General features: G+C 42.1%; 1 protein-coding gene across 1 annotated transcript in view; it reads left to right on the top strand.

Annotated features, from left to right (window-relative positions):
• Positions 1 to 15,922, top strand: part of IQCA1 (IQ motif containing with AAA domain 1) — a 122,367-nt gene that overhangs the window by 23,581 nt on the left and 82,864 nt on the right. Inside the window, exon 6 of the mRNA XM_064585845.1 lies at positions 9,470 to 9,675. Within this exon, the coding sequence (XP_064441915.1) occupies positions 9,470 to 9,675 (206 nt within the window). The remainder of the gene's footprint in view (positions 1 to 9,469; positions 9,676 to 15,922) is intronic.

Raw genomic sequence — 15,922 nt, 5'->3', positions numbered from 1 at the left:
TACGTTAATAGTTTAATTCCTTTTCATTTAATTCAGCATACATTTACTGAACATCTACTACATGTAGCATTCCAGAAACCTGGGAATGGCCCAGCGCCCTTTTTCACCCTGAAGTCTTAATTATTTACACTGATAGCACACAAAGATAGAATTTCATGTTTATTACTGTAATTTTTCTGTTTTACTTTGGAGTTTGGAGTCTACTCAGCTCAAATCAAAGAAGTCTGTATTAGCTTTTCAGCAGTACAGAGTTTGGATACTATAAAGAGACCAACTTATCTGTTTTGTGTTAAACGTAACTTTCTTCAGTTTGCCTTTTTTTTTTCAAGTACGTCTCGTCCTGCTAGTGTGTGTTCTATTGAAATTTTACACCATTGAGAAATATATGGATTCAGTTCTTAAAAGAATGGTATCTTCTGTTCTCTGGCTGATAACTATAAAAATCCATTATCCCAAATCCAAGAAATGTTTTCAATTGAATCTACTTCCCACTACATCACTAATGAAGATATTGTCCACTCATTTTAAAATTTTACTTTTCCATTATTTCATTTCATTACGTCATGCCAATGACTAAACCATTGACTTATCTGATCAAAACAGTATTTGTATGTTTGGGGAAGCTTGGCGTGTTTCCAGGTATTTAATAACTGAAACCAGAATAAGAGCAAGAGACATCATTATGCCTCCCATCCCTGACCAAATGTTTCCTTTACCATTGTCATACAAATTATTTTTTTGATATTGCCATTTTAAATATTTATATTCTAAAATCTACAAAGAGAAATAAATAGCACTCTAAAAATTCATGTGCAGTTATTTTAATTGGCAGAGCCAATGGAGTGGATCGAGTGGAAGGAAACTTAATGAATGTAATACATTTCCTTCTGTGGATCTCTTTGAAATAATTTGTCCTACGGTCATGCCCATCATATATTTTATGTTACCCTGGAGCTAGCAATGTTTTCATTATAATAAAGAACACTGGGGGACACTTATTAAAGAGGAAGAACCATCACTTTGAAATGAGTCAACAAAGTCCTCAAAGCACCCTAAAACCCTGCTCACCTTCAGATTCTAACATCAAACAAGCTACACTATCATCATTTGCTGGTCAATTTGGTCTTTCTTATTTTGGAGCTTGGGCACCCAGTGAGCTCCCAAAAGGCAGGTCCCTCAAAGGCTCCCCTCGGGAAGGTGGTTCTTCCGGTGTCCTCCCTAGTCATGGGCTCTTCTTTGGCAACTGCTGTCAAAGCCAAAATGAGTGAAGAGTCAAAATGAAGTGCTCCTTATGGTCACACTTTAGTTCCAACCAAAACCCATGTCATCCAGCGTGGTCGTGTGTATTATTCATTATAGTTGGCTTCCAATGACGTTTCTTTCTAGAAATAAATTTATTCTCAAAAACACGGATTTGCCATTACATGTGGGGTTCTGCTTTGCTTTGTTTCAGTTTTATTTTACTTTTTAAAGGCAAAAGAGTTGTTCCCTAAGTGTCTCTGGGGGAGGCAGCATCTTAGAAATGAGGGCATGTCTTCAGGGACCAAATTTGAAGGGTTTGCTCCGCCATGTTGATGAAGAACCAGGCATGTGGGGTGGCCAGCTGGGAATGTGCACCCAGCTCTACCATGGAGGGGGTCAGTGGAGGTCCTTAGAGCAACATACTTACCCCCCTCTGAGCCTCAATTTCTTCTTCTGCAAGAGCAGGATGATGCTACCTATTTCTCAGAGCTATTAGAAGAGCATCAAGAGAGATTGCAGGTAAAGGGCCTATCCTGGAGCTTAGGGTAGGATATGCCTTCAAGGAATCATGGCCAACGTCGATCCTCTTGGAAAATTTCAGTACACTGTCACAATAACTGAATAATGAAGAAGTGTGGTAACTTTTCTGTGTAACGAAACACAATATATTCCAAAATAAGTTGTTGCATAAAGTACACATGCCACCAATTTCCAAATATGGAACTCTCTTGGCCTTCGTTATTTGCTGCTCAGATTTATGAACTTGAAATTAGTCTGTTAAAAGTAGGATCTCCAAAAGCAGGGGAGCTGGAGCAGCTCACGTGGTCGGAGTCTAATCCAGAGTCACCTCAGATAGCTGCGGGTGGGGGGGAGTTCTGAAGATCCCGAAGGCAGGAGGTGCTGCCCACCCACCACCCACAGTATGTGTGTTGCACCAGAAAAAAGTTCACAAACCAGGAAAGGCAGTGACTTTGGTACATGGGTGCATGAAAGGCTCTTAGGCTGAGCAGGGAGATCCGAGCTTGAGGGAGGACACTGTTTTCTATTAAATGGGATTTTACAGTCTAGTTACTTGGGAACTTTCAGTTTGATGTTAAGTTGTTACTCTTGTGATTCTGCTTTACTCTCGTCCCGAGTCCCCAGATCATCAGAAATTACATGATGAAAAGAATTATCTTCCTTACCCTCCCTTAGTCGCCTGATCCCAGGATTTCTTTACCTACATCCTAGGGCAGGACGTTCGTCCTTATCTGTCTTAGATTAGGGCCCATTACACAGTCGGTTAATGTAGTGGGTAGAGTGGTTAAGGCCATGATCGCTGGAGCCAGCCTGTCCGCGTTCAGATCCTGGTTCTATCATTTCCTAGCTGGGGGAATTTGGGTGGTGACTTGACTTCTGGGTGCCGCGTTTTCCACATAGGCGAAATGGAAATGGTCATAGCACCTCTCGCGTAGATTTGTGTTAATTCCTAAAGAAATTGCTGTCTGTAAAGCATTTAAAGTAGCATCTGACACATTGCACACAGGGAGCACGAGGTGGGCGTTAGCTGTTACTTTTCTTCAAATGGTTTAATATCATGGGTTTAGATGTTCACATCATTCATGATTCAAAAATCCTTGCTAATTGCCAGGGGTTTTTTTACGTATTTAAGTTAGCTAAGACCAAAAAGGTCAATGTCACCATGTTGGCAAAGGATGGAAAGACAGGCTCTGTCCTATACTGTTGGGAGGAGAGTAAGTAAATCCTGTAACATCTTTGTGGGGCAGATCAGCAATATCTATCAAAATTACAAATGCACAGTTTCTAAAACGTATGATCTATAGTACGCGTAAAAAAACACACCATTTTTAGGGGCGCCTGGGTGGCTCAGTCATTGAGCGTCTGCCTTTGGCTCAGGGTCCTGGGATTGAACCCCACATCCTCAGGGTCCTGGGATTGAGCCCCACATCAGCGGAGAGCCTGCTTCTCCCTCTCCTTCTGCTGCTCCCCCCTGCTTGTGTGCTCTCTCTCTCTCTCTGTTGTCAAATAAATAAATAAAATCTTTAAAAAAAAAAAAAAACCACTTTCAGACAAAATGGGTTAAGCCAGAAGAAACTTACCAGTGGAGAGACCCAGCCAGCCACAGAGGGTCAGAGCAGAGATGCCAGAAATAGACCCCACGGGCCGAAGCCCCAGTCCGCCCGGGCATGGCTGTGCAACACCAGGCGAGTGCCTTGACCCCCCGGCACTTCCGCTTCCTCCCCCATAAAATGAAGATAGTAGGGCCACCTACCCATAGGGTATTAGGAGGAAGAAATTAGTTAAAATTTGTGAATCCCTTAAAATCGTGCCTTATGACCTAGAAGTACCATCATCCAAGTGTTTATTTTAAAAAAATGTTCCAAGAGAGTAAAACACAAAAGTAGCTGATGAAGCTTCTATCACTAATCAGTTGTAAACTCAACTTGGCCATTCTTGGCCCCGCTCCTAATTTAGCAAATCTTAGAATTACTAAACAATTTTCAGGAATTAGGCTTGCGGGCTAAAAAAATTTTTATTATTTAATAGTTTTGCACCCACTAAAATGATGGCATCCTAAAATAAGGACCTACCATAACCAGAGGGCCCAAGCAAACCATTGCCTGTGGCTCTGCAGACAGTTTTTCCCACCTCTTCTGCCGGGTTCATCTTTATAAGTAGGTATATTTGTGTAAAAGCAGACATATAAATACAGATGTGTTACTCTAAATGAAATGATGGAACAAAATGGCTTATTTTCATAAACTAAGGAACACCACACCCACCATCCTGAAATGGATCAGCTGAAGAGCAGCCCCCTCTCCGCAGCATGAAACATTCATTCCATGTGCAAAATTAGAGCGAGAAGCTTGTGGCTTCTTGGGGAGTGGGGAGCCGACCGAGCCTGCCTCTAAATGCTTCCTAATGAACACCAGTGCACGCTGTGTTCGGGAGGCGCTGGGGCTAATTAATCTCTGCATTGACGACAGCCAGAGACTTCACAGGACGGCCATTTGCTTGGAATAGATGCTTTCCTTTACCCTCCCTGCTCCAACTTTGCCTTCGGTGACAACAAAGCACCACGAGGAAGCAAAACCCCCTCAAGACAATGAGCTTCTAGAGAACGCTGCCAGCATTAAATCACTCATCAGCAAGTGTATTTGTGACTGATAAATTGAACAGATTTTCATGTGGACAAATGTCCATTTTATCTGACTAATTTGAACAAGGATTTTTAAAGACAAAGCCCATCAAACATTAGATAAGCATTTTAAGTTAATGGACCGTGGAGTCCTATTTCCCCACAAACCCGGGAAGCATCATCAGATGTCCTATTTTTACAGCAACATCAATTATTAATATGTATATTTTTGCTGACAGAGGACCTTGCTATAAACGTAAGTTTCGCTATCCCGTTCTGGGTCATTAACTGTGGAAAGCTTGTAAATATAATGGTTTATTCACATGGGAAGCCTTCATTAAGATGCATTATTCTACAGCTGATGTATTTCAATATATAGTGTATTATCATGTTCTCTATTTCCCTTTAATATTCGTAATTTATTTTTAAATGAGTTGCTGTTTATGCGGTGAGTTAACAAATTTGAATTCTATATGACCAAAGTTGCTAACGAGGAAAAGATGTTTTAGCCCAAAGGAAAAGCTGCTCATTAACATAGGACCTAAATAGATTATAACCTTTACATTCAAAAGCAACTAGAGAAAGAAGCTACAAATGACCCCAAATGTATTTTTGTCAGAGAAAGTCTATATCAAGAAACATGCATGAATACACACATATTAACGGCCCAGCATGGTGTAATAGGAGAAACACAGAACGGAAGGAATCGGGAAACCTTATTGCTAGCTTCTTCATTAACGTAGAATGACTTGAGAGAGCCACTTAGGCATGATCCTCAGTTGTCCTCATCTGTTCAATGGGATAGTCACGTCCTCATTTCTACCTCCAAAATGGATGTGAACATCAGTAAGGAAACGTGGAGGAAGAACGCAGAGGACAGAGCACGGGCCACTGGGCTTGTTACAAAAATCTAGTGAGAGTTGAGAGATTTCTCTGCTCCACTCAAAGATCATGGAAGCGCTAGGAAGTTTGCGGAACACTCTGTAGTGTTGAACAATTGCCAAGACGCAAATCAGAGTCATCCACTCACTGCTTCATTTTTAAGGGATGAAAGGGGGAAAAACCAGCTACAATATAGTTTATACATGTACATCTGTGAAAGAAATCTGCTGGGTATTACCATAAGAACAGAGTAATTGGGGGTGAAGCAATACCATATGATTCATTGATAGAGTAGAGAATCAGAACATTAATGCAAGACTTCAAAACAATTTTGCACATTCATTACAGACAAAGAAATTTGAGTCATTTGTAATAACGAGCCATTTTAACATCTTCATGAAAACAATGAACTTTAAAATAGTCATTGCAGAGATCAAATAAAACTTGTTCTGTAAATTATAAACTCCCACTTCATACGTTTAAAATGTAAACACTAGGAATAAAAATATCACCTGAAAGATATTAAGAATTGGATACTTTTTAAAATGATTAAATAAAGGAAATTTCTATCTCTTTGTTTTGGCACAAGATCCATAATATAGTCATGCCTTGAGCGCCTGCATAGAGAGGGAATTTAGATCATTTGTTGTGAACGTGTTCTTTAAACTGATCCTATAATCTTCATTCTAGTTTCACTTTTAAAGCGGTTTTAGCATTTTTTCTACCATAAAAGTTGGACATTTCCATTATACTAAACTCAAAGTATTATATGTGTAATTTTTTTCATCTTTTTCACGGACTTTGTGTTGTTAAGTGGATGCTGTATTCTAATGGCATCTCGATTGTGGTTTCTAGTTGAGGGTCATAGGAATCTCTTGGAGATTGTGTGTGTGGGTGGGTGTGTGGGTGTGTGTGTGTGTAGATGCATACTTGTTACAATTACCTATTTCATCCACTTTGAATCTATTTTAATATATGGCATCAATTGAGTCTTTAAGAATATCTTTTTTCCAGTTAATTGATTGAAATGTATAATTTTGTTAATGTCCCTTGTAAATGTATGTCCTATACTTGAATTTTGTCCTGTATTTGTTTCAAAGCTTTTGAGATGAACTTTGATGTTTTTCTCTTATCCCTGAAATTTTCCTTGTACGGTAACTCCTAGCACTCCTGGGTTCACGGGCTCAGACTTTGGTGCACCTGACGTTATGGTGACAGTCACCATCACAACCGCAGTAAATGCACGGAAGCGTCACTCAGTGCCAGGCTCTGGAGCAGGGCCTCACATAGAGGAGGAAACTGAGCCACACCAGTGTCAATCCTTTTACAAAATCACAGAGGCAGCGGGTGGCTGAGCCTCAACTCGCACACAGGCTTCTGTCCCAAACCCCAGAGCGTGGCTTTAGATCAGATAAACCAGGGGTTGTTTCCTGCCTCTGCCATTTGCCAGCTATGTGAATTTGGGAAAGCTAATTAGCCTCTCTGGTTCATTTCTTTATATTCTACAAACGCCAGCCTGGCCGGATTACTATAAGCGTTGAGGGATTACTTCTGTAGAGTGAGCATGCACTCACGCCAGAGTGATACCTGCATCTTCTTCTTGAGTCTTCTATTAAACAGCTCCTCCTCCTCCCTGCTCTCCCTCTCCCCTTTCCTCTCCCCTCCTCCCTCTCTCCCTTCTCCTTCTTTGTCAGTCTCTGCCACAACTTTTCCACATTGTCCTTGGAGTGTGAAAGCCACAGACAGTATGTAAATGAATGGGCTTGGCCATGATCCAGTATAACTTTACTTACAAAAACATGCACGTGGGTCAAGTTTGACTTGTGGGCTACAGGTTACCAAACCCTAAACCTGGATAATTATCAGAATCACCTGAAGATTTTCAAAAGTTACTAGTTTCTTCCTGTTTCCTCACCCCCAGGATGAAACTGGGAATCTGTTTTTTTAAGCTCTCCAGAATTTTGAGAGGAAAAAAAAAAAAAAGAAAACTTGGAAAAAATTACTCATCAGTGTATTTGAGGATATGCTGCATCTAAAAAAATTTCCCCAAACAAGATGACTACTAAAAACAAGAAGGGAACAAAAATAAAATAAGAAAGAATTCTGGGGAAATAAAAAGCATGCCCCCAAAGGCAAAACAATAACCCCCCCTAAAATGTTAAATAAATGCAAACAAAAAATGGACATAACTGAAAACCAAATGAATTCTGGAAGATAAAGTTCAAGAACCTCCTATAACATAGTACAAATAGATCAAGGAGAGATGGAACGTACAAGAGAAAAGTGAGTTGCGGAAGATTAATCTGGTGGCCTGGCGTTTTATCTAATATTTGTTGCAGAGAGAGAAATGGGGGAAAAGGAAATAACAGAAGGGAAATTTTCAGAGTTGAAGACATAATTATGTGTATTGAATGGACCCACCAAAGGGAGAATATGGTGAGTGAGGACCTGCCCACACCTAGACGCATTTCAATAAACATTCAGAGCTCCGAGTGTAAAGCAGGAGGGAGAACAGCTTATCCACAAGGAACAGCAGTGTCCAACAAGCCGGTCACTGGGTCTCTGCATGCTAGAAGTCTCCTCCAGGGAAGCTGCCACACTCCCATTCAGGTGGGAGGGGCCCAAGGAAACACCTCGGAAGGGCAAGTACTTGGAAGGTTCACAGTTGCACGTATGCATTCTGAAGATTACTCTCATGTGCTTGCTTCAGCAAAATGAAAACTGAACACAAGAAAGACGAAGAGTAAACAGAGGAATCAGAACAACTTAGGGTTAAATTTAAATAGCATTTGCTAATTTCCATGACGTAAATATACCCATTGTCGCCCAGTCAAGCTACTAAGCAGAATAACACAGTTGGGAAGATACGCCTTCTGGCATACCATTATATAGTATTTTCACCATAGAGATACAACAGACATCAATAATGTCAAGAACATAGATGATATAGTAATACCCAGCAAAATAATTAGGAAGTGATGAGTTTTGAGAATTGAGAACTTTGTAATATAATTTGCTCCCTAAGTTTCTGCAGTTTAGCATTTTAGAATGGCTATATTTAACAACCGCTTGCAAAGTTCTAGAAAATGTGTCAGTTGGCTCTCATGAGCTATTATGGGCTGGCTCCAGCACACCAGTGAATATGCCCTTTATTTGCTGAATGGCCGAGGCTGACTTTGAAATGCGTAGAGCTCGGATCCTTTGTGAGGGAGACCGTCGTTCAGCTTGCAGAGGTGGGATTCTGGGCACCTCCGCCCCGTACATGTTTTCCTTCTCCAAGTCCCTTTTAGTTCAAAATCTCCATCCAAACCCATGTTGTAAGGTCTTGGTTATCTGACATTGTTCGCTACTACGTCGTATGTTACTTTTCTCTTGCCAACTCCATTTCTTTAAAGATTCTAGAGAACAGGAATTATGTCTCAAAATGATTTGGGTTGTTTTGTTTTGTTTTGTTTTTTGGCTTTTTTTTTAAGTAGACTCTCCACCCAACTTGAGGCTTGAACTCATGACCTTGAGATCAGGAGTTGTATGCTAAACTGACTTAGCCCCCCAGGCGCCCCTCAAAGTGATTTTGTATTTTCTCTTACCACAACCCCCATAGACATTAGATGACAGAGACCAGTGCTGAGCATTTGACTGGTGCTTAATAGCCAGACTTCTGTTGACTTGCTAATCAGCAGATTTTGAAATAGAACATTCTAACAAAAAGATGTAAAATCAGGATGAATGTCTGGAGTCAGCTGAGAATTCCTACTTGGGAGGCCTTTAACAATAGAACAGATGTTTGCAGAGTTGATTTCGGGGCAGTTTTTCTTAAAATCAGAGCACCCAAACTTTTTATCAGTCTTTCTTCAAGTACTTTCTCCCTCTGTATTCTTTGTTCTCCCATTAACCAAGAACATTCGGAAACGCTTTCTGGAGTTTGAACTCTATTTTTTTAATGTTTCTTGACTATGCATTTTTCAAGCTAACTCCCGCCCCCCAGATTCTGGGAAATGGTATAAAGTGTTCCCCATCTTTCCTCTCCATAGTGGTGAATCATTTCTTCAGATTTTCCTGCCAGATCTGATTCTTTCTCTCTGTATGTATTTGTTGTAGGCCTTGATAAGATGGTGTCAAAGATATTGACGTACTTCATTAGTGTCTGATGCCCTTCACCAGTACAATAACATTTATGATCTCAAACCTTTTTGCTTGTGTTTTCAGAAGCCACCTCCTCTGTTTAATGAAGTCAGTGCTACAGTAATCCAGGCTGAAAAGGTGAGCTCCCTAAGGAATGAGGTCCAGATAAAGCATGAGGAGAACTACAAAGAAGCCTTGGTTACAATCAAGGATGACCTGAAATTAATAGAAGGTCCAGACATCAAGGAGAACCTTCAAGACCAGATCCGGCATTGGTTCATCGAATGCAGGTAAACGTGAGCCGCACCGAGATATATCCTGACAGCCCCTTCTGTAGGGGTTGAGGCTCTTGTATGTTTTCAAGCACAGAAGTACATCCATATAGATTCATGGGGATTTGGGCTTCGCTTTAGAAGAGTGAAATGTCAAGGCTAAGAATTCAGGAACTAATTTTTTTTAAATGAGATTGCTTTTTGTGCTGGTGTTTGCTTTTTTAAAATAAGGTCCATATAATGGGACGCCTGGGTGGCTCAGTCAGTTAAGCATCTGACTCTTGATTTCAGCTCAGGTCATGATCTTGGGGTTGTGGGATCAAGCTCCATGTCGGGCTTTGCCCTGGGCATGGAGCCTGCTTAAGATTCCCTCTCTTCCTCTCCCTCTGCCCCTCCCAACCCCACTTGCAGGCTCTCTCTCTTTCTAAAAAAATAAAATAAAATAATAAGTATATAACATTGAAAATATACTTTTAAATAAATAAATAAATAAGGTCCCTATAATGCTCCTGTGTTCACATGGAATTGAACGTCACGGGTGGGTTTCATGGGCCAGATCTGTCTGGAAACCAAGGGGTCCAGGCACAAGCAGGTCCTGCTGCCCTCCCCGCTGGGGTCTGGCCTGCCTCTCCACGTGCATAAGCCTCGAGATTCTCAATCACAGCTCTGCTCTGTCAGAATTCTCTGAGACCGCTGCTTACCCTGTGACCTGATACGGAGGCCCTGGGCCTCCTTGAAGTGATGGGGGGGTAGCAGTTCTGGGGACAGGGCCCCAGGGCTTCCTGCATGAAGTGTCTTCTTTAATGCTCCTGAGTGAAATGTAGTGATTTAAAGATTTTTTTTTTATTTTTATTTATTTGAGACAGAGAGAATGAGAGATAGAGAGCATGAGAGGGAGGAGGGTTAGAGGGAGAAGCAGACTCCCTGCCGAGCAGGGAGCCCGATGCGGGACTCGATCCCGGGACTTCAGGATCATGACCTGAGCCGAAGGCAGTCGCTTAACCAACTGAGCCACCCAGGCGCCCGAAATGTAGTGATTTAAAGCTTGCTCCCAAAAGAGCGTTGTCGAAAGGTATTCGTTTTTAGAGAAGCACACAGAGTAGCACAGACACTTGTGGACCACAGAAGTTTCCACACAGGGGAACACACACTTTGTAGAAAACCTAGTTAGAGCAGTTTTAAAATCTATTTTATTTCAAGAAGGGGAGAAAAGGAGGGCAGATTGTAGAGATCAGTCCCAGGAGACATGGAGGCCAGACTCAGCCTCTGTTTCCTTTAATGGGCACTGTGCCACATCCCATTGGGTTCAGAGATGCTCAGACACCCACTTAAGTTAGCTCATCAGAACCGGAGATTTTAACTGTCAGCAACAGAAAATCAAACTTCGTCTCAACAAATGACATTAAATGATATTCATACCCACGGCAAGCAACCTCTGAGATGACCTCCAGTGACCTCACCTTTTGTTCCTCATAATGTCCTCCCCTTGAGTGTGATCTAGACCTAAAACTTCCCTTCTGAAGGAAAAACAGTGGCAGAAGTGATGGGTGTCACTGCCTTCATGCCTGCCTCTCTCGCCGTCTCTCTTGCTCTGTGCCTCGCTGCTCAGAGAAAAGTCAGCTGCCGTGTTGTGAGCTGCCCAGGGGAGAGGCCCATGAGGGAAGGAACTGAGGGCCTCACTCCAGCAGCCTGGGAAGAACTAACTTCTGGTCAAATCCACTGTGAATTGTCCCCCCAGGGGAACCTTCAGATGAGACTGCAGCCCTGGCTGATGCTTGGTTTGCAGCCTGTGGGGAGACCTTGAGGCAGGGGCCCCCAACACAGCCACATCTGGTCCCTCCCCACAGAAACAGTGACCACATAAACGTTCGTTGTTTCTGTCACTAAGTTCTGATGTAACATGTAATGCAGCAGTAGATATCAAATATGTATCAGTTACTTTTACAATGATTTAGAGACATTTCAGCCATCATAAATCCTCTTGTGGTAACTTTGTATGGGATTCTAATACATTGTTTCCTCAATAACACTTAAGTTTTATAACAAACTATGAATGTTTGATATAGCAATTAATTGCTTTTGATTGAGGAGTTCTGTCCTTTATTACACAAATACAATTTTAAAATACTGATGATATTTAAAAATTCATAATTCATTAAACTTGTGAACTTTTCTTCTGATATCTTATTTGTCAAGGATATGTTATAGCAAAACAGGACACTTTCGGTGAAAAGATATTTAAAGTGAAAAGTTAGAGATTGTATTAATTCTGTGCCAGTAATGATCATAAACAGGTGAATAAAGCTATTGGCAGAGAGGGAGGCATATATGTGCACATACATCCTCCCTTCTCCATCACGTTCTTTCCACTCCTATTCTGGTGGTGGTTTCCTGGGTATAGAGTCAGAACTTACCAAACTCTACACTTTATGTGTCTCTCTCTATATATATCAATTATACATCAATAAAGCTGTTAAAAATGTAATGGCATTATATCAGCAAAGATATCAGTGTTTTTAGCTCTTAAAAATAGCATGTTTTTCTGTTATCCAAATATCAAAACCCAGTCTTGGGTTTTGTCCTCAGACTGCCCGCTCTCCTGCTCACAATCTAAGAAAAACTTAGCTTTGCCCATTGCAGGTAACTCAGGGTCTTCTGGTTTGAAATAGTCTCTTTCAGATGAACTGTCTATTTTGAGTATATTTGGAGTCAATTCAAATGCCTATCAAGAATGTTATACCACTCTTCTTCCCCTTATGACATCTGATGACAAAGGGAAGTTAAACCCTCACACCGATCCTTGTGGGTTGGACCAAGCGTGAACAAGGTCTGGGTGCACGCTGTTGACTGTGCCCTGGCCGGGTCCTGCAGGTGGTCAGTGGAGTTATGTGGTCCAACGCAGAGTGGCCAGCCCACTTGGTCCTTGGAAGGCTTCCTTCTGCAACTTGTGATTTCCATCACATGCCCCAATCACTGGGCACCTGCAATCCTGGTCTCTTGTTTCTGAGCACACCTTCGCTGGGATGCCGGTTCCCTCGGGAACCCCACATCCCCCAGGAGCACAGCTTCAGGGCATGGACATGGGCAGCCTCCTTCAGACCCTCATCCACCAAGTCCCCTCCTCCTCACCACCATCTGACTCCCTTCATCCCCGTCCAACAAGCTGCACACGCAGGAAGACAAGCATGACCCAGATGTTCCTAGATTCTCTTCAGCCACTTTGGAAGTTCAGCTGGGATCTCAGCACTCACCCCCTCCTTCATCAAGACCCCTAGAGAGTGAGGCTCAAGGACTCAGGCTGTGTCCCCACTCACCCGCCTTCTCTCGCTTCCTCCCACCACCTTCTGCCTAACTTCTTGTTCAAGTCGAGACTCTTTAGGAAACCCTCCCTAAGGAGTCTCCCTCCAGAATTCCTCCCTGTCTCCTGCTTGATCTGACTGGCCCCATGCCCACCATTCCTGCCCCTGGAAATTCGCATAATGATTAAGAACACAGGCTGGAGATTGCTGTGTAGCCGTGGGCAGGTCATGTGGCTTCCCTGTGGGTCAGTTGCCCCCCACCCCGTGCTATGAGGACAAGACTCACACCTACTCCATGGGGTTGCTAAGAAATGCAGGGCACTTAGACCTGTATGCCAGGCCAGTTTCTGTTTCTACGGTGCTGTAGCCACCTGCTCACTGAGTGCCCCTCCCCTAGTCACACAACAAGCCCGGCAGCCCAGCCTGGCGTGGAGAAGGGAGGTGTATGAATTCCACGATTAAGCAGTGGATCGTGCAAGCCATGATCCCGCAGCACTCCACTCTTATCCAATTACCCAATCGTGTCCAGAGGAAATATACTTGGGGTGATTTTGTGCAATCGTGGACATTTAGGTAGAAAGGCATAGTTTCAAAAGAATGGAGTCTTCCAATGAAATCACACAGATGTATGATAAAATTCATTTTTAGAGTGAGAAGGATACGCCCTGTGTTCCCTACCCTCAGTTATCAGGACCTTCTCTCCCCTTCTCTCAGGACTGCAGAGAATAGGTTTCCCACAAATATGTTTACGATAAATGAAATGATGCTATACATTTTAAAGTCTAATTTACAGCTAGGTGATAAAACCAAGTTGAAATCAACTGTGTACAGTTATAACCCAGAATAAGCTGAAATCTATAAAATATACCTACATACGCATCTATATTCATATACATATTTATCTTATTAAATATATGTTTGTATATGCATGGAAAATTTCTGGAACGATAACCCGGGAAACTGTTAGCATGTCTACGTCTGGGGTCTAGTGTGGTAATGTTACTTTTTATTTTATATTCTGTGCTATTGGATGTGTTTTTTAACAAGTATTATTTTTACAATAAAAAGCGACATGAAAAATATATTAGAAAGCAAAGAAAGAGAGCAATTTGGGATAATCCAAAATAAATATTTAAAATTTTAAAACCCTAATTTTCAGAAAGTAGGTTAATGCAATCACCACATAATACTCTTGGAAATCATCCTCTGATAAAAGAATTGGGAGACATGAGGCTGGTGGTAAATGTGAGTTCTCTTCTGGAAGGTTCACAGGAGAACTTGGCAAGCCCTGGTGTCATCCTAGGAAGGGCCCCTTCCATTGTGCCAGGGGTTGTGGGCTCCTCTGGAGACCCAGCCCTCGCTAGCCAGTCCCTTGAGAACACTTCATCCTGATGTCACTGGCCTGACCATTTGGAGGCCGAGTTAAAGCAGCTTCCATGGAAATCCAAATCAAAACCTCAATGAGATACCACCTCACACCAGTCAGAATGGCTAAAATTAACAAGTCAGGAAAAGACAGATGTTGGCGGGGATGTGGAGAAAGGGGAATCCTCCTACACTGTTGGTGGGAATGCAAACTGGTGCAGCCACTCTGGAAAACTGTATGGAGGTTCCTCAAAAAGTTGAAAATAGAGCTACCATACGATCCAACAATTGCACTACTGGGTATTTACCCCAAAGATACAAATGTAGGGATCCGAAGGGGTACGTGCACCCCGATGTTTATAGCAGCAATGTCCACAATAGCCAAACTGTGGAAAGAGCCAAGATGTCCATCAACAGATGAATGGATAAAGAAGATGTGGTATATATACACAACTGAATATTATGCAGCCATCAAAAAGAATGAAATCTTGCCATTTGCAATGACGTGGATGGAACTGGAGGGTGTTATGCTGAGCGAAATAAGTCAAAGAGAGAAAGACATATATCATATGACCTCACTGATATGAGAAATTCTTATTCTCAGGAAACAAACTGAGGGTTGCTGGAGTGGGTGGGTGGGAAGGATGGGGTGGCTGGGTGATAGACATTGGGGAGGGTATGTGCTATGGTGAGCGCTGTGAATTGTGTAAGACTGATGAATCACAGACCTGTACCTCTGAAGCAAATAATACATTATATGTTAAAAAAAGAAGAAGAAGATAGCAGGAGGGTAAGAATGAAGGGGGGGAAATCGGAGGGGGAGACAAACCATGAGAGACAATAGACTCTGAAAAACAAACTGAGGGTTTTAGAGGGAAGGGTTAGCCTGGTGATGGGTATTAAGGAGGGCACGTTCTGCATGGAGCACTGGGTGTTATATGCAAAGAATGAATCTTGGAACACTACATCAAAAACTAATGATGTACTATATGGTGATTAACATAACATAATAAAAAAAAAACAGCTCCCACGGGTGTGCTGGGCATCATTCGCAAAAACAGAAGGATTCCTCTTTTTTTTAAATAATGTAAGGTCAAGGGCAAATTTATTTTCTTAATTGGATTACATGTATCTGATGGACTTTGATAAAAATCCTTTTCCTTGCTTTTTTAAATCAAAGACAAATAAAAAGCAAATATTGTCTTTTGAAACATGAAACATGATCAGTCCTCAGGCTAAATTCCAATAGGACACACAATGACAACTTGGAAAAGTTACCAGAAGTAACAATTAATGTATGCTTCCGCAATTTAAAATAGGTATGCTGAGCTCATAGCTGCCAAATTATACTCAGATTTGTTTTTTAAGTCAATTTTTAAATTACTTTAAAGGAATCCTGTTTTGCCAATGTTAAAAGTAGCACATGCTCCTGTAGAAAATGCACAAGACAGGGAAGAGTGTAGAGAGTTGGGGCGCCTGGGTGACTCGGTTAAGCGACTGCCTTCGGCTCAGGTCATGATCCTGGAGTCCCGGGATCGAGTCCCGCATCGGGCTCCCTGCTGGGCGGGGAGTCTGCTTCTCCCTCTGACCCTCCTCCCTCT

Source organism: Mirounga angustirostris, unplaced genomic scaffold, assembly GCF_029215605.1.
Source record: "Mirounga angustirostris isolate CCGP_5_RB_7025 unplaced genomic scaffold, mMirAng1.0.hap1 SCAF_3, whole genome shotgun sequence".
Classification (NCBI taxonomy): Eukaryota; Metazoa; Chordata; class Mammalia; order Carnivora; family Phocidae; genus Mirounga; species Mirounga angustirostris.
Note: the sequence above shows the minus strand (reverse complement) of the source record. Positions and strands in the feature narration are given on the sequence as shown.